Source organism: Polypterus senegalus, chromosome 1 (assembly GCF_016835505.1).
Source record: "Polypterus senegalus isolate Bchr_013 chromosome 1, ASM1683550v1, whole genome shotgun sequence".
NCBI lineage: Eukaryota > Metazoa > Chordata > Cladistia > Polypteriformes > Polypteridae > Polypterus > Polypterus senegalus.
This window is the reverse complement of record NC_053154.1, coordinates 149,444,211-149,462,892: the sequence shown is the minus strand read 5'-3', so window position 1 is coordinate 149,462,892 and position 18,682 is coordinate 149,444,211. Positions and strand designations below refer to the sequence as shown.

The window sequence follows — 18,682 nt, the reverse complement described above, 5'->3', positions numbered from 1 at the left end:
ATGTACAAGCTTGATCAACTCTGCCATTCCACATTGACTTTTCACCAGTTGTTAAGTCAAACACCTACACCCACAAAGCACCTAAGGTGCCTGAGTAGGACAGACAAGCATGTGGAGTTAGAGCCAGTGCAGTGGATAGGAGGCAAAACAGTCAGGTGGCCCTGCAAGATATTGAGAGGAACAGTGCTTTGAAAGTATTGATTAGAGCAGGAACAGCCGAAGGCTTTGTGGGTAATGTCGCAGATGCTGAGGGATGGTGGTAGGAGAATGGAACCAGGCTTTTGTTGTCTCAAAGGCAGGGATAAAAGCCATTGAAGGAGGACCACACTCACCAGTGTCTCCATGTTTATGAGCACTCCCAAGTGGGTGAGCAGACAAGAGGGATGAGAGAAGCGCATTGAGGCTCAGAGACAGTGATAGAGAATATAGGGAAGAAAAGGAATGTGATTTCAATTCTGTGTTTTGAACTCAATTTCCCCCAATTTATTAATTATATTTATTGATATATTTTCTCTCCCACAATGACACTTATTTTTATGGATTATTTATTTATCAAAGACTCTGCAGTGCACTTTTATTGGATGCTGCTTTTGTTTGATTGTTTGGAATAAGATGCACTAAGCACTTTGCGCCAATCTCCCTGTTTGGGTCCTTGTTGCACTAGTCCATCCTCGGAACTTGACTATAAATGTCTCAAAAAATGGAAGATGTCCGGGATGAAGACACCCAGGCCATCACAGTTACTATAAATGCCCCCCTAAGATGGATTAAGCAGGTTCAGTGAATAAGTGAATGAATAAACATTCTTTCCTGATGTGGGGCTAAAGTTGGTTTCTCAATATTTGTAAGCCTGGCAAAGACACTTACTACCTTGTATGGTTGGGAGATGTTACAATATTCAGTCACAATATTTAAAAAATCATGCTTGCATATCCCTTCCTCCTGTACTCTATTCTGAAACCAACTTTTGTCAACAGGTTCCCTCTTATTTTTTAACACTTTTTACTTTGGATGGACTATACTGTTGATTTTGTTACGCACATGCAATTTACTGTATTTAATGTTGCTATTGGTAAAAGGCACGTTATAAAATATAGATGCAGTCATTTTTTTATGTACAGTCAGAGAGCTTATATACAGTATTTATACAGTGCATGGCAAAGTGGGTCTATTCTTCGTGTGTTATATAAAAATAATTTGAACTGACTCACAGTAACACAGCAGCCTGTGTTCTTAATGATGTAATAAAATGGTACTAAAGTCTGGATTCTTAGGCTTTCACTACCTGCAACTGGGTTAGATAAAACTTTGTTTGTGTAACTGTTCTTCAGACTGTTAAATGCCATATTACACTCTGTTCCAGTCAAAGGCTTACCTGTTGACTCTCACATGCATTTTTCCTGCCAAAGATAATTTATTATTTATTGCAGTCATTTCAAGGTGTCATTTGTCATCCACTATTGTGAAAAAGGCAAGGATCTACAGTGTCAGCATTTTTACATATCTAGATATCCTAATTTATTCTTATAAAATCTTCATTTGTCCCTTATATTAGATAAGGCTAATTTCTCATTCCAGGAACTTTTGCAGATATTACTTCAGTTTTACACATAGTTTGTTGCTAGTTATACATTGTGACAGTAAGTTTATCACCAGTTCCATTAGTTCTATTCAAGATCTGAAGATTTAGATGTCCAGTGGTTGAGAAGCTCACATCTCACGTTCTCCAAGATATTTTACAGACTGTTAAATGCCATATTACACTCTGTTTCAATCAAAGGCTTACCTGTTGACTCTCACATGCATTTTTCCTGCCAAAGATAATTTATTATTTATTGCAGTCATTTCAAGGTGTCATTTGTCATCCACTATTGTGAAAAAGGCAAAGATCTACAGTGTCAGCATTTTTACATACTGTATCTAGATATCCTAATTTATTCTTATAAAATCTTCATTTGTCCCTTATATTAGATAAGGCTAATTTCTCATTCCAGGAACTTTTGCAGATATTACTTCAGTTTTACACATAGTTTGTTGCTAGTTATACATTGTGACAGTAAGTTTATCACCAGTTCCATTAGTTCTATTCAAGATCTGAAGATTTAGATGTCCAGTGGTTGAGAAGCTCACATCTCACGTTCTCCAAGATATTTTACAGACTGTTAAATGCCATATTACACTCTGTTTCAATCAAAGGCTTATCTGTTGACTCTCACATGCATTTTTCCTGCCAAAGATAATTTATTATTTATTGCAGTCATTTCAAGGTGTCATTTGTCATCCACTATTGTGAAAAAGACAAAGATCTACAGTGTCAGCATGATGTTTTTTGACACGAACTGTGTTAAGTAATGTAATATCACTGGATTCTGTCAGCACTTATCCTTATTCTACCTTCCCTCTCAATGGGACACAAACCTTCATATGCAACTCAAGACCTTCAAGTTACAATTAACCATGTATTCTATGGTTAAGTGTGTACAGGTCAATTTACTGCTATGAGTAAAGATGTGTGTGACATCTAGTACTGTGGCTTCTTGTTGCATTTCAGTCTTAAAATGGAAGGCCACTTTCTGAATAGTTTAAACATAAAGTGTAATTATCCAAGAGTGGGAATGCAAACATGGAGGATGTGTGTATGCACATTCCTAGCAAAGACATCCATCCATCCATCCATCCATTATCCAACCCGCTATATCATAACTACAGGGTTACGGGGGTCTGCTGGAGCCAATCCCAGCCAACACAGGGCGCAAGGCAGGGAACAAACCCTGAGCAGGGCGCCAGCCCACGGCAGGGCACACACACACACACCCACACACCAAGCACAATTTAGAATCGCCAATGCACCTAACCTGCATGTCTTTGGACTGTAGGAGGAAACCGGAGCACCCGGAGGAAACAGACATGGGGAGAACATGCAAACTCCACGCAGGAAAGACCCGGGAAGTGAACCCGGGTCTCCTAACTGTGAGGCGGCAGCGCTACCCACTGCACCACCGTGCCGCCCCTAGCAAAGACAGTTACCTGAAATATATTGTAAATGATAATAATAAATTCTTGTAAGAACATCTATTTTTAATTGCAATTCATAAAGGGTTGTATGCCCACAGTACTGCTGTATGATTAAGAATGGACCACAACCAAAAAATCAACTGTCTAGCAGTGGTCATGTGATTAGATACAGGCCTTTTAAGAAAACAAACTAGAAAGCCTGATACAATTTGTACAGAGGAGCAGATGGACTATATTAGGTCAACTACCAGCTGAGTCTGACAGTGGAATCAAAATAGGCATATCAGAACACTAACCAGATAAAGCATAAATGGTGTGTGGAAGCCTGCAATCCAAATGTCTTTCACTCCTGTCACTTAAAAACAGAAATGGTATAGTTTTAGTGGTCTTAAAATATGCTCTAAACATTGGGCAAGTGGAAATACAGTATACTGTCTAGTCTGATCTACCTTAGAACAAGGCTACCATTCACTTTTGGACAGGTTATTGTGCAGATGGTCACAGAAGGTCCTGAATTATAATGAGTGGTACTCAACTTCAAAGTCATAGTAAACTTAATAAACAGTATATAATGTCTATTACAACCCAAAATCCAAATGCATTGGGTATGACACAAAACAGCAAAGCACAGCACATGCATACATATCCAAAACACTAGTCAGAAACAGAATCCAAAAGGGCAGGCAAAAAAGTTAAAAGATTCAGCCATTTTCTTAAGCGGCATATCCAGGGCAGGGTTGTGGGAGTTGTCTCCGTAATCACAGGGTACAAGACAGCAACATCATCTGGATAGGGCATCAGGCCATCACAGGGTGAACACACACATTTGCATACATCATAGACCAATTTAGCAATGGCAGTTCACCTATCCTGCTTTTCTTTGGGAGGAAACTAGAACACCTGTAAGATACTCACATGTAAATTGGATGAACATGCGCACACCATGCAGGAAGTACCTGGGACATGAACTCCAGTCTATTGATTGTGAGGCAGCAGCACTACTACTGTTCCACTGTGCCACCTAAGTTAAAAATAGTAAAAGATAAGAGAATCTGACAGTCTTTCACAAAGGAAGAGTGGTAGAGCAAAAAAGAAGGACGCCTGTCTGTTCTTGGTTTGAAATACAAATTTAGAAAAGGACTAGGAGTGGAGTCCCAGTTCATTTCTCATAAACTCCAAGTGTTTTCTTCTGATAACAAGATTTCTTTGCCTTCAGGCTCTGTTTGTTCTTGTAAATTCCCAAGCTACCTCCAAAGTCCTCCTTTATGTCCTCTGCATCCCCAATGTGCTGCACAGCTTGGAGATGCTAATTAATTTTTCCAGTCACCTTCTAGAAACTGTTAATTCATCAAGGCATTAATTTTGTTGTCCAGTTCACACTTTTTTTTACACATTTTTCCTGAGATCAAAATGTAGTTTTTGGCCACTATAGACATCAGCAAGATGATATTGTAATACTTACTTGACATGGCCTTGGTCTTCTCCATCTTAAAGCTCTGACCACAACCAGATAGTGGCCTTTTAACCTGAGACTTATTCTGCAGATTGCACAAAAAGAAGATTGGATTGTGGATTATTTCACTTGAGTGATTCATTAGCTAGTGCTGCTGTGGTTACATTGATACTCTGGTTTCCTCCCACATTTAAAAGGCACACACTTTTGGCTAATCTCGGATTCCAAGTTTGGATATTTGTTTGAGAATATTTTGATTGCATCCCATGTAGGCTGGGTTCCTGCCTTGTGAACAATTCTGCTATTATAGGACCTAGTTTCCTTCAACCCTTTAATTCAATAAGCAAATCCATGATTTGGATAATTACTGATTACTAATAAATTACTATTGCATGAGTCCATTTGAAAGAAGAGCTACAGGACCAGATGAAGTCAATCCGTGAGTTCTTAAGGACTGTGCTGATCAACTTTGTGCTATCCTCTGTCACCTGTTCAGCCTTTCTGTAAGACCCCAGAATGGACTGCTGCTGTGGAAAACATCCTGCATTGTTCTTGTTCCAAAAAGACAGGTACATTTTCACCTAATGTGTGGCACTTATATCTCACATCATTAAGACCTTTGAGAGACCGGTCCTGGACTATGTGAGTCCACTTATAGTAGACCACCTGGACCCAATGCAAGATTGAAATGGATGATGCAATTATCTCTCTGCTCCAGAAGGCTTATTCTCATCTGGACAAAACTGGCAGCACTGTGAGGATTGTTTTCTGATTTCTTCAGTGCCTTCAATACCATCCAGCCTTCCCTGCTGAGGGGTAACTCAGAGATATGCAGGTGGATGAGCCTATGGTGTCCTGGATAATGGGCTATCTGGCAGGCAGGCCATAATTTGTGAGACTCGAGGACTGTGTTTCTGATATGGATGTAAGAAACACTGCAGCACCACAAGGGAACAGTCTGGTCTCCTTTTCTCTTCAGTCTGTACACCTGAGACTATAAATACAACAGCAGGTCATGTCATCTGCAGAAATTCTCAGATGATTCTGCACTTATGAGGTGTATTGATAAAGAGGATGAGACCGAGTATAGGAGTGAGGTGGAGAACTTGGTTTCTAGGTGCAGAGTTTTTTTCATGTCAGCAAAACCAAGGAACTGCTTATTGAACTTTGGTGCACCAAAGAGCTATGTCTGGTCAGTACTCAAGGAGTGGATGTAAAGGTGGTCCACTGCTACAAGTACTTGGAGATCAACATTAATGACAAGTTGGCCTGTTTTTGGAACACAGAGGAACTAAATAAGAAAGGGCAGAGAAGGACTTTTTTTCTTGGGAGACTGCATTCCTTTATTGTGAGTAGTGACTTCCTTCATATCCTCTCTAATTCTGTGATGACTAGTGCAATTTTCTACACTGTGGTGGTGGTGTGTTGGGCTAGTAACATCACTTCAAGAGAGGCCCACAAAATTAACAGGCAAATTAAAAGGGCAAGTTCACACTTTGGACCCCGTGGAGGTCGTAGCAAATGAAGACACATCTGAGTTTTATTATGAACAATGCTGCTCATCCTCTCTCTGCATGCTAACAACTGAGGGCTTTCAGCCAATGAATTACTCAAGAAGCGCTAGTGAGCCTCCTTTATACCAACAGCAATATGTCTGAATAATGCCTCACTGGAACTGCGACAGCCAAGTCAGAGGTTTTTCCTTTTCTTTCTTTTTAAAATTTTCTTCTCTTTTAGTCCTTGTGGTGTATGTTCAGACATAGTGTGTGTGTGTGTGTGTGTGTGTATATATATATTTACGAAGGGTGACCCAACAATAATGAGAATTTATTTATGGAAATTGGAGGGGCGTTAGTTCCAATGTTTGCCGCTAGGTGCATGTACTAGACTGCCTTCTGCATTATTTGGCCCAGCAGCATCCTTTAAGTGCAGAGAAAACAACCTGATTGTGGCGATCAGGTGAGTGGTTTTTGCACCACAAGAATGCTCCTACCCACACAGGACTTAGAGTGCAGCAGTTTCTCACAAAAAACGGGATGACAACAGTTTCCCACCACCCCTACTCTTCAGATCTTATACCCTGTGATTTTTTCTTATTTCCAAGAATGAAGAGGGACCTTAAAGAAAAGCGTTTTTAGGATGTAGAGGAGGTCAAGAAGCAGATGATGGAGGCACTGAAGGCTCAGGCTTCTGAGTTTCGGAATAATTTTGAACAATGGAAAAAGCGACGGGTTATTTTTGGGTCCCCCCTCGTTTTTTCCTATATATATGTTTACTTATTTAAAGAGCATCTGTAAAAATCCATATTTCTCCCTTGGAAGAAATAAATCTATCTATCTATCTATCTATCTATCTATCTATCTATCTATCTATCTATCTATCTATCTATCTATCTATCTATCCATTTTTCTTCAACACAGACTGCATTTTTTGAGACTAGAACAAGTTGTCAAAAAATCAGCATATAGGCCATATATAGATTTTTACTACAAACTTAGTGTCCCAGCTCAGTACAGAGATGTTTGATTGGATTGAATAAGACTTTAGCATTAAATTGAATTCATGTTCATAATCCTGCAATCATTCTACAACATTCTTAACATTGCAGCATATACAGCATTATCATGTTATAAGCAACTATTTGCAAGCAGAGTGTACTATTCATATAAAGGGCTGGTCTTGATCAGTAATGATGTTCAAATATCTCAAGGCTTCCAAGATGTTCCATGAAAACAAACCCCACACATATACACATATAGTGTACGCTTACAGTAACCCTAACACATCCATAAAAAACTATTAGACATGAAATGTGTTTTTTGAAACATCTTTACATTCACTTGTTAGCTGCTTTGCTGTAGCTATCTGTCAGAGGATGCAAGTTGTGACAGCATTTCTTAGCCTGTTTTTCCATCTTTTTGTATATGACCATGGGGTGCCTCTGGCAGATGTTTATTGTGTGGCAACCATTTGCTGTATCAATACTCCAGTGACAATATCATGTGTGAAAACCAGAAGCATGGATATAGGTGGGTGGTGGGTTGGCCACATCCACCCAAATGAATTGTCTTCTGACCCAATTAAAAACCATTAAACATAAAGTTTTAACATATTTTGCCATTTTGCTATCCTTACATATCCAAATGCTTACCCCAGGATGACGTCCTAGTTGCACCAGTAATGAAAACCCAGGCACCGTTACTTTTCCTCATAGTCTCACATTGATGCTTCTTTTAAATTAATTTAAGTCTTAGCATTTGCTTATTCACCTTCTGAATTACACAGATATGATTTGTGTGTATCTCCATAGGTGTGTTAAATAGCATTAACTACAGAAATTATGTCGTCACCAATTGAGTGGTCAATTTATATGATAAGGGTAAGTGTATCGTGTCAGTTTTTCTATAGGTAAACTAATGCAGAACATAGATACAGGCACTTATTTTTAAGTTGATAGAATGTGTCTAATCTAAAACATAAAAATATATATTCTATTGTTTTGTTTTATTTATGGAAGAGATGCTGCATCAAAATTTTATTAAAGAGGATTTCTTTCATAGCTAGGTTTGCTACATAGAGAAACACGGAGCCAAAATACCAAAATGAAAACCTCCATTATACTCTTCCTAACAAAACTTGCACAGCCTCAACTCGCTTATATTTGGTTCTATCTCTGGATGTGGAATGATGTTCGGTGCATCTTTTATTTCTTTGCTAAGAAACTCCTTCTTTCCTTTGGTCACACCTTTTATTTGCAGGTAGTAGGCAATTTTCTCAAAGATTTCACACACATTGGTCCTTGTTTGGTAGCAAAAGGTTTATGTCTGCTGAGACGTCTGTGGTTAGTCAACTCCTTTCTTCAGCAAGACTAAAGGGTTGCTTCATGTACATTCTGTCTTGCTTGTGCACTTTGCTTTACCTTAACAAAGTTTGGACTTGTGGCACCTTCATCCAACTCTGTTATAGATGGTCTTCCACTCTTACAGTTGAGCACCAGACTACCCTTTGGAGTAAAATAATTCCTCCAGCTTTTGTTACAGCCCCACTTTTGGCGAAAGGGATCCTGCTATTGAGCTTACAAAGCATAATGATGTAGTGCTTGCAATGAGTTATAAAGGGAGGAGTGAATATGTTGCAGTTGGTTTCTTGGGTATATTTAAGTTAAACCTTTGTTTGAAAATTGGTGCAAAGTTTTGTCCATCAAGGTTCCCAGTTTTGAGTTGACTCTTTGTTCACTGACCAAGTGTTTAAAAGATGCATACTTTAGACATCTCTAGATTTCATTTGCCTGTGATTGGTCAGTCTTATTAGATGAGACCCAGAGCCTGCATTCTAAACAGAGACCAGCTCTGTGAGGAGAGTTAAAATGGTCTGAAAGGTGTTCTAAAGTAAAGACAACTTTGTAATGCTAGTCTGTCCTACATTGGTTGTGTATATATAATGTGTGTGTAGTCTTTTGACTACATGTTGACCCATTCTTACTCATTTGGCTTGAATTTCTTCCCTCCTAAAAAATCCTTAAATGGACCAAAGAGATGATAGTCCCCTCTCTGAATGACTTGCACCAATCAAACACTCTAGACTGAGAGAGACACTCATCTCCAAATTGATTTTTAAGTCTTGAATAAATCTGAGATGGAGTGACTCCTTCATGTGTCAAAAGTTGTGCTGTACAACACTGCTGTGTACCTCCTGCTCCGACATGTTGATTACAACTGACAGAAAGGGGAGAAAGAACAGCTAGCACTACTAACGTCAGGTTCATATATGCGTGTGTTTGTCCAATGAGTCACGTCTACATTGCGCTATTTATAAGAACAGAGCATGAAAATTCCTGTTTATAATAGAACACCCCTCATTTATTTAAGTCTTGATGTCATTAATTAAAAAGAAAAAAGTCTTACCTTTTCAGTATTGAATTCAGCAGCTTACTGGAGATATTTTTGTACAGTCTTTATGCATTTTTATCACTTATTTTTCTAATTTTATCTGATGGTTTGACTGTCTAGTAATTTGCCACTGTCTTCTGGAATTCAAAATGCCTGAATTTTCATAATGCGACAGTGGGCATGACTACTGGATACAGCAGGTGCTATTATGTGCATCGGTGTGTAACCTCACTGCGGACATATTCCTCATACATGGACACTGGCAATATTGTCATCTCTTCTCCTTCCTTGTGGACAAGTCATTTTTAACATTTTCTGCTTTCACTTTTTTGTTCTTTATTTGTGCTTTTGAGTATCTCTTTCTGCTTTATTTTGCTCAAGACTTTTCCAGTAGGGTGCTGCTATTAGTGAATAGTGGCATAGTCAGGCTCTCACATGACTTTATTATGTATGCATAAGGCAACTGAAAGCAAAATCAGATAACAGCTGCTATTGTGTTTTATTTATCAAAAGTCAAAGACTTGATGCACAACAAAGGTTTTAAAAAAATATCCAACACCCTGAGTAAGACCTATGCCATCCCTTCCTGACAATTTTTAGAAGTTGCATTGCCTTTACTTTGTTCCAAATGTTTGACAGAAATTTAAAAGGATCTGAAACAAGAAGCACTTTATGTAACCACAGCTGATTTCCAGTAGACTAGAACTAGACATGCCTGAACACAACAGTTCATTATACTGATGAGGGAGTTATGCTGAAAAGCTGATTCTTGCAAGCAGTATACTTTCCACAAGAATAGAGATGCAAATGTTCAAGAATGAAGAGTTGCAATGGCCTCTGGTGCTTACAGGAGAAGCAGCAAGTATGCAAGATTGAAGGTAACAGTGAAAATGTTATGAACCCCATAATAATAATAATAATAATACATTTTATTTATATAGCGCCTTTCCCATGCTCAGGGCACTTACAGAATATAAGAAAGAACAGCAGGGTATACAGTGTATAGCATTGTACAAACCAAATAAATAAATAAAGAACATTAAGACAGTAAATTCAGAGAAAGCCTAACAGACAACAGAACTGATGGTCTAGCACACACATACAGGTTACATGAGCATCTTGAGGTAAACTGAGAGAAGGGTAATAAAGTCAAGTAGAGCTAAAAGCCTTCCTAAACAGATGAGTTGGAGTTGTTTTTTAAAAGAATTCATGGGGTCAGCTGATCTAGTTAATTTCGGTAGGTCATTCCAGAGTCTGGGCGCTATACAGCTGAAGGCCCTTCACCCATGGAGTGTAGATTAGTGTGGGGCACAACAAGATTGCCAGAATCGGAGGACCTTAGTGGGCGGGCAGGCACATAATGATGAAGAAGGTCACTGATGTAGTTTGGCGCGAGGTTATTTAAGGCTTTGTAGGTTATTAGTAGGATTTTATATTCGATTCTGTAAGACACAGGGAGCCAATGAAGATGGAGCAGGATGGGTGTGATGTGCTCGCTGCTGCTGGTTCGAGTAAGGACTCTTGCAGCCGATTTTTGAATAAGCTGGAGCTGTGATATAAAATTAGAAGGGGCACCTGCCAGTAGGGAATTACAATAATCTATGCGGGATGTAATAAAAGCATGGACAAGTTTCTCAGCATTAGAAAAGGAGAGGAAGGAACGAACACGGGATATGTTACGGAGGTGAAAATAAGAAAGTTTCTTAATGTGATTTATGTGGGCGGAGTAAGAAAGGGAGGAATCAAAAATGACACCAAGATTCTTTGCAGTAGAGGCAGGTGTGATGAGATCACTGCCAAGATTGAACGGGAAGGAGCTCATTTTATTAAGTTGCATTTTAGTCCCAATTTGCAGGAGTTCAGTTTCGTTGCAGTTTAATTTTAAAGAGTTCTGCTCCATCCAGGTTTTAATTTCACTAAGGCAGGTTGTGAGCTAAGAAAGCTCTGATGAAGTTCCACTTTTAACATTGGAGTAGAGTTGAGTATCATCTGCATAAAAATGATAGCTCAGTCTATAGCTACGAATAATATGGCCAAGGGGAAGCATATAAATGCAGAAGAGAAGAGGGCCGAGGACAGAGCCCTGAAGAACTCCTTGTGTGGCTGGTGCGGAGCTGGATCTGCTGTTGCCAAGACTAACAAATTCTTGCTTATCAGTCAGATAGGACTTGAACCACTGGAGGGCAGTGCCAGAGATACCCAGCATGTTCTCCATTCTAGACAGTAGAATGTCATGTCTGACAGTGTCAAATGCTGCACTGAGGTCTAATAGAATTAATATACTGGTTTGTCCAGAGTCTGCTGCCATAAGCAAATAATTGGTTATCCGAAGCAGAGCAGTTTCACAGCTGTGCTGTGCCCTGAAACCAGACTGAAAGGGTTCCATTAATTTATTGGAGGTAAGTAATTGGTGGGGTGGGAAGCTACAACACGAGATTTTGACAGGAAAAGTAAGTGGCAAATAGGCTGGAAATTGTTAAGATTGTCAGCATCAAAACCAGACGTTTTTAACATTGGGGTTACAGAAGCAATTTTAAAAGTGAGCGGCACAGAGCCAGTGTCAAGGGATGAGTTTATTATTGTTGTAGCAGTCGGGATTATGGCATGAAGGCAGGATTTAAGTAGTGTGCTGGGGATGGGGTCCAGTACACAAGTAGTCGGTCTCATCTTACAAAGCAGGTCATGGTGAGAACTTAGAGAAGGAGCTGGATGGAGTGGGAAAACAGGGAGAGATATAAACAGATGATGTTTGCTACAGATTGGGGTCTGCTTCTGTCAACAATAGCAATGTTTTGCCCATAGGCTGTGTTTAAAAATTTGTGAGTATCTTGTAGTATTTAAAACTAAACACTGCATACCATGGTGGCTACAGTGTTGCAATGTTGCCATCATATATGTCATAATGTTCAAATACCTTGCAAGCATACAGTTAACCTGAGAAGTATTTAGACAGTGAAGTTCTTTTTTCTATTTGATGGTGATGCATTTGTATTCTAATACATTATATAAACCACATATACGGCAGCAGCATATAACAGTGTGTCACCATTTAAATATTCTTAATTTTTGGCTATATATTATTTCATTTAATGATTTTTACATAACTCTTGTTACTGAAGGACGGTCTTGCAGCATCACTATGAAATGTTGCGGCTCCAACAAGGTGTCCCTGTTTTATAAAGCCTAATGAAGTAAGACTCAGCATGGCTCTAACAAAACCAAAAAAATGGTGTTTTCTGCCCATTAAAAATAATTGCTTTACTGACGTTATAACTACCTTATAACAGACGTCATCGTTCGGCAACTGTCTGGTTTTATAGAGCCCTGCCTGAAATGTGTGGGGTCAGCTGGGCTCTGTGGCCAGGTCATTTGCCCGCATTTGATGGCTTCTCTGAGCTGTGGGTGGAAAAGACCAGACAGTGTGAGTGCCCCCTCTCGACCCAAAGTGGTACCAGTTACCTTGGCAGAGCCAGGAAAGTGATCCCCCAATTGTACATTTGTGACACTGTACAGTACAATTATCAGGTTGTGTTTCCATTAATTTCTTAATTTTACATTACTCTCACCTGCTGTGGGCTGGCGCCCTGCCCAGGGTTTGTCTCCTGCCTTGTGCCCTGTGTAGCTCCAGCAGACCCCTGTGTCCCTTTAGTTAGAATATAGTGGGTTGGATGATGGATGGATGGATGGATGGACATTACTCTCACTTAAGATTATATTATCTGCTTTGATTTTACATACACATGCAACTTTTGTTTTCTTAATATGGTATACACCAATTTTACATTCCCATATTTGTTATTTTGTCTTATTTTACACTTATGAATGGGGAATGGTGGTGATGTTATGTTTATTTTGAAAAAAAAAAAGAATCATTTATGTCACACTTAAATTTTATTTCATAATTATTTGCAGATCAGTAATTTGCTGTATTGCAACAATGGTGACAAATAATTTTAAAAAGTGTGCTCTATCGTTATTGTAAAATAGTAAAAAAAGAAACATTATTTTATACATTATGTTTTTTATTGTTCAACTAATCCAGCATTTAACAAGTTTACATTAACAATTTTGATCAGTTCCCTGATAAATGGAGATTCTACTGTACTGTATCAATAAAGAATAAAGCATATAAAGCTGACACCACAAAATTTTTATGTCATGTAGTATAATAAATCAAATGAATAAACACAATTATAAAATCCATCGATCCATCTTCCTAACCCACTTATCCAGGGTAGGGTTGAAGGGCAATTGTAGCCTATCACAGGAAAAATTCCTGGAACAGGCCACCAATCTATTGCAGAGTCAATTTAGCATCACCAAATCATATAACCTGCACGTCTTAATATCAATGGCAAGAACCATTAATTATTAATTATGTGGTAATCATGCATCACTAGTTTAGTCCATGGGAATCTGCTATTAGCTGTTTCATCAGGCTAGTGTTAATTCCTGTTAGGGTCATTAACATTGTTTAAAGTTGTTTCCTTTGTGTTGCCTCCCTTTCACTAGATACCCCTAGAATGATTTTTTAAAAAATGTTTTTATTTTACATTAATCTGCCCTTGGTTAAACCAAACTGCTAACTGAACACATTTTTTTTATTGTATTTTGTTTCACACAGTCTACTGTTATATTACAAGATACCATGATAACATCACAATGGCTAACTTAATTTCTGACCATTTTGAGTTGCATTCCATTGCTCAGAAGTGACTGTGTTACATTTAAATAATTGAAAAGTTCTGAAAATTCCACTAATGCATAAAATTGTAGCTCAGTTGGAATGAAGTGACAGTGCATTTTTTGTTAAAAACTAATTTAGTGCCAGCTATCCATAGACAGACGGCTATGCTTTGTTTCAAACACAAGTCTGTCATTTCATTTTTACAATTTACATTAGGAATTTTCTGCTTAATCCAGTTCAGGGTAGAAGAGATTTTCCAGGCAGCACTGAGTGTCAAACTAAATATATATTTAATCAATGTATAGTATTTTAAAGAACTTAGATTTTGGAACTGACACCTTCAATTGATCTCAGGTGATAGTGTTCTTTTAATGTGCTCCTGGGCAGTTTAAGTTCATCACATAACCTGAGTATATTTATACGGAGTTCCTGGAAGAAACTTGCATGAGTGCACATAAAGCATTCACACTCCATCCAGTAGGCTTGCAGGCTCAGAGTGAACTTGAAAGCTGTTTCCTCATTCCTTATACTGTTTAATTCTGGACAGTGCTACAGTGTCATTTCCATAAAATCTGATGTTTACCTCTTTTTGGCTTTAGTTTATATATGTTAATATGTCATGTTAATTATTAAATCATGGCTGCAGTTTGTTAAATCTGGTTCAATTAGCCAAAACCTTAGTGTGTTTTGAACAACTGTAAAAGTTTGCTCCAAGATGTTCTGTACTCTTACTTGTTTACAGTTGCCCAACATCACCAATTTATTTTTTGAGATGGCTTTGAAAGAAGCCACTCTGATGTGCCAATTGTGTGAAAGTCTGCATGTTTTTTCTCTTTTCTTTTTTTGCAGCTGTTCCACTTCATGAATTTCCTTGCGGAGAACTTCATCTTTTGTTACATGGGCCTTGCGCTGTTCACATTTCAGAACCACATCTTCAATGCCCTCTTCATCACTGGCGCTTTTGTATCCTTTCACAGATTGTTTAACAAAATCTGTGCCGAAAGCCAAAAAGCTTTTGTCTCTCCCATATGTGCACACTCCGACTTCCAGCACAGGCGCTTCTCAATGGCGTTGTTATTCTAGCTCAGTTTGAATCCGCTCTTTTAAATGCTTATGCAGATATAAAGCAGTAAAACCATGTAGCATATGCAGCCATGCAAAATATACATCTGCTAGCACACAAAAAATGCAGAATCATGCAATAGTTACAGTACATCTGTCAGCACACATACCCATTTAAATGCACAATAACACAGTGTTCAGTTTTCTATTATTTTGACTGTAAACCCCAAGGGTGCTAATTATTTTAAAAAAAAAAATTCAAATTCTGTTGTTGGAAGACAATTCGAATAAAAATAGGAAAACAAAAGCTCTTCTAGCAGTTCTCCTGGAGAAAGAAAACCTTGGGTATCTTTTGTTTAGTTTTTTTATTTTTTTCATTGAAGTATGCCAAATGACCACCCAACCTCATCCCTATTCGCGCATCCTATATCACGGTAGTGACCACACTAGCGTCCAGAATTGCAGTGTTACCATATGGTGGTCTAATGATGAGACTGTCATAATTAATTCTTCAAGTTCTCTGTCATTCTGTCATCTCCTTTCATGGCTGGGAAACCAGCTTGGTCTACAACAACAACAACAATATTTATTTATATAGCACATTTTCATACAAATAATATAGCTTAAAGTGCTTTACAGGATGAAGAAAGAGAAAAAAGACAAAATATATAAAAAATAAAATTAGGCAATACTAATTAACATAGAATAAAAGTAAGGTCCAATGGCCGGAGAGGACAGAAAAAACAAACAAAAAAACAACTCCAGACGGCTGGAGGAAAAAAACAAAACCTGCAGGGGTTTCAGCCCCCTCTAGGCATTCTACCTAACATAAATGACATCAATCAGTCCTCATAGTTGTCATGCTCGATCGCATGGGGAACAGTTTAAGGAACAAGTTGTGTCAGGGTATAACGGTGGGGTACTAACCTCTCTCTTCTAGTCTCCTCAGAAAGGACGAATTACCACCACCATAATCTCGCCCGGACGACTAAAAGAACCCCAGCACTTCTGGGTCCCTTTCTACCCTCTGGTCCCCATTTGATGATGTTATCCACCCATCCATCACCACGGTTTTCCCAGCATCCCACTGTTTAATTTCCTGTCTGGAAAGTTGTCCGTGTACCCACCATCATTTGTATGTTGTTTTGAACTAAAAATTACTGATCTTGTTTCACAGTATATGGGGCCCAAAACCCCAACTCTTTATGCTTGTCATTTGTATTTATTACATAGTTTTCAGTCTTCACATTGAAGAACTTGATGATGATAGTCATGTGGACCTCTGGCCTTTAATCCATGAATGTAGAGACAGTGTGGTGCTTCGATCGGGTGGTGGTGGCGTAGATCGCCTCCACAGAAAACTGGAAATAGAACAGCAGAGAAAGTAGGGGTTAGTACGGATTTTGGAGCCACCATGAATGATAATGATAATTAAATACATATACAGAATATCAGGATTAAACTAAAATGAAGCTATGAGAAAGCCATGTTAAAATAATGTGTTTTTAGCAGTTTTTTAAAATGTTCTACTGTATTAGCCTGGCAATTTTTTATTGGTAAACTATTCCAGATTTTAGGTGCATAACAGCAGAAGGCCGCCTCACCACTTCTTTTAAGTTTAGCACTTTGAATTATAAGCAGACACTCATTTGAAGATCTAAGGTTATGATTTGGAATGTAAGATGGGAGGCATTCTGAAATATAGGATGGAGCGAGATTATTTAAGGCTTTGTAAACCATAAGCAATATTTTAAAGTTGATTCTAAATGACACATGGCCAAGGCTGTGAAATTCCACCTCCAGAGTAAGGTGTGATTGGGAGATTACCAAATTGGAGCAGCAGTCCTACTGTCAGAGTATGTAATGTCACTTAACTCACCTGCACTTTTGTGTTATAGTGTGACAGAGACTGAGGGATGCCTCCAATCTTTAAGGAACAAGTGCATGATCATTTGAAAAGCTGCTCATAATGATGGGCTATCCATTTATCTCGCTTTTAAAAAGAGTATTTTTTTGTGTGCCATTCAAACAAAACACAACTCTGCATGATTCATTGGCTGTAGGGAGGAAGAGGTTAACTAGTAAAACTTTGCAAATGTCTGATATTCTTAAGGTATACTAAAAAGCTATTTAGTTAGAGGTATAGTGTGATATGAGTCATCTCTACGTACTGTGCTAAGTACACATCACAATGGATAGATGGATCCAGTGCAGTGTTCTTAAACTCTTAATGAATGCATGCCATTCACTTCCTACTTTGTCTTAGCACTAAAGCCTAGAATAGCATTATGGACAGAGCGGTATGATCAAAACCGCATCAGTGCTAATGCATTGCAGAAAAAAAGCATATTTTAGTGATGGCAGATTGAAGCTTGCACTTAAGGCAGCCTTACATTTCCAGTATACGCTTCAGAGTCAGAGTGTTCCCTCTAATTGATTTTTTAAATCCATCTTCTAACTACATGTACATCCAATGATCAGGCCCCATTTTAGATTGTGCTACCTTCATAAAACAGTTTGAAAAGGAATATTAAATATTATAGTACGACGTACATTAAATTCTGAGCTAAAACACACAGTATGGAATTAGTGGCAAGCAGCACAAAAATGCAACAGGTTGGTGATTTAATTGAGCAAAGGCAGATTTTTGTTGGAGTAGCACAAAGCTGATTGAAACTTATGGATGAAACGTGTGATTCATATTGCAAAAACCTAACTATTCAGTGAACCAGTTAGGCTGAAGATTATGTAGTACTGGTGCTATGGCCATGCCACTTGATTAACAGATGTAAATGACAGGGATCTCCTTTAAATCATTTTAGTAAAAGGGCCCACATGGTCAGCTGGGTGTCGTACACAGACATTTGGTGGATGACCAGGCGTAATTATACAGTGGTGTGAAAAACTATTTGCCCCCTTCCTGATTTCTTATTCTTTTGCATGTTTGTCACACAAAATGTTTCTGATCATCAAACACATTTAACCATTAGTCAAATATAACACAAGTAAACACAAAATGCAGTTTTTAAATGATGGTTTTTATTATTTAGGGAGAAAAAATCCAAACCTACATGGCCCTGTGTAAAAAATTAATTGCCCCCTTGTTAAAAAATAACCTAACTGTGGTGTATCACACCTGAGTTCAATTTCGTAGCCACCCCAGGCCTGATTACTGCCACACCTGTTTCAATCAAGAAATCACTTAAATAGGAGCTGCCTGACACAGAGAAGTAGACCAAAAGCACCTCAAAAGCTAGACATCATGCCAAGATCCAAAGAAATTCAGGAACAAATGAGAACAGAAGTAACTGAGATCTATCAGTCTGGTAAAGGTTATAAAGCCATTTCTAAAGCTTTGGGACTCCAGCGAACCACAGTGAGAGCCATTATCCACAAATGGCAAAAACATGAAACAGTGGTGAACCTTCCCAGGAGTGGCCGGCCGACCAAAATTACCCCAAGAGCGCAGAGACGAGTCATCCGAGAGGTCACAAAAGACCCCAGGACAACGTCTAAAGAACTGCAGGCCTCACTTGCCTCAATTAAGGTCAGTGTTCACGACTCCACCATAAGAAA

The 18,682-nt window shown here is 38.6% G+C and overlaps 1 protein-coding gene across 2 annotated transcripts in view; it reads left to right on the top strand.

The window, feature by feature from the left end:
• Window positions 1-18,682, top strand: part of LOC120533585 (sodium/hydrogen exchanger 9-like) — a 447,557-nt gene that overhangs the window by 194,929 nt on the left and 233,946 nt on the right. For both annotated transcript variants that reach the window (XR_005634561.1, XM_039760513.1), the window contains exon 10: window positions 14,894-15,007. Coding sequence is in view for 1 of the 2 variants with exons in the window: in XM_039760513.1 (XP_039616447.1) it covers window positions 14,894-15,007 (114 nt within the window). In the remaining variant the exon portion in view is untranslated. The remainder of the gene's footprint in view (window positions 1-14,893; window positions 15,008-18,682) is intronic.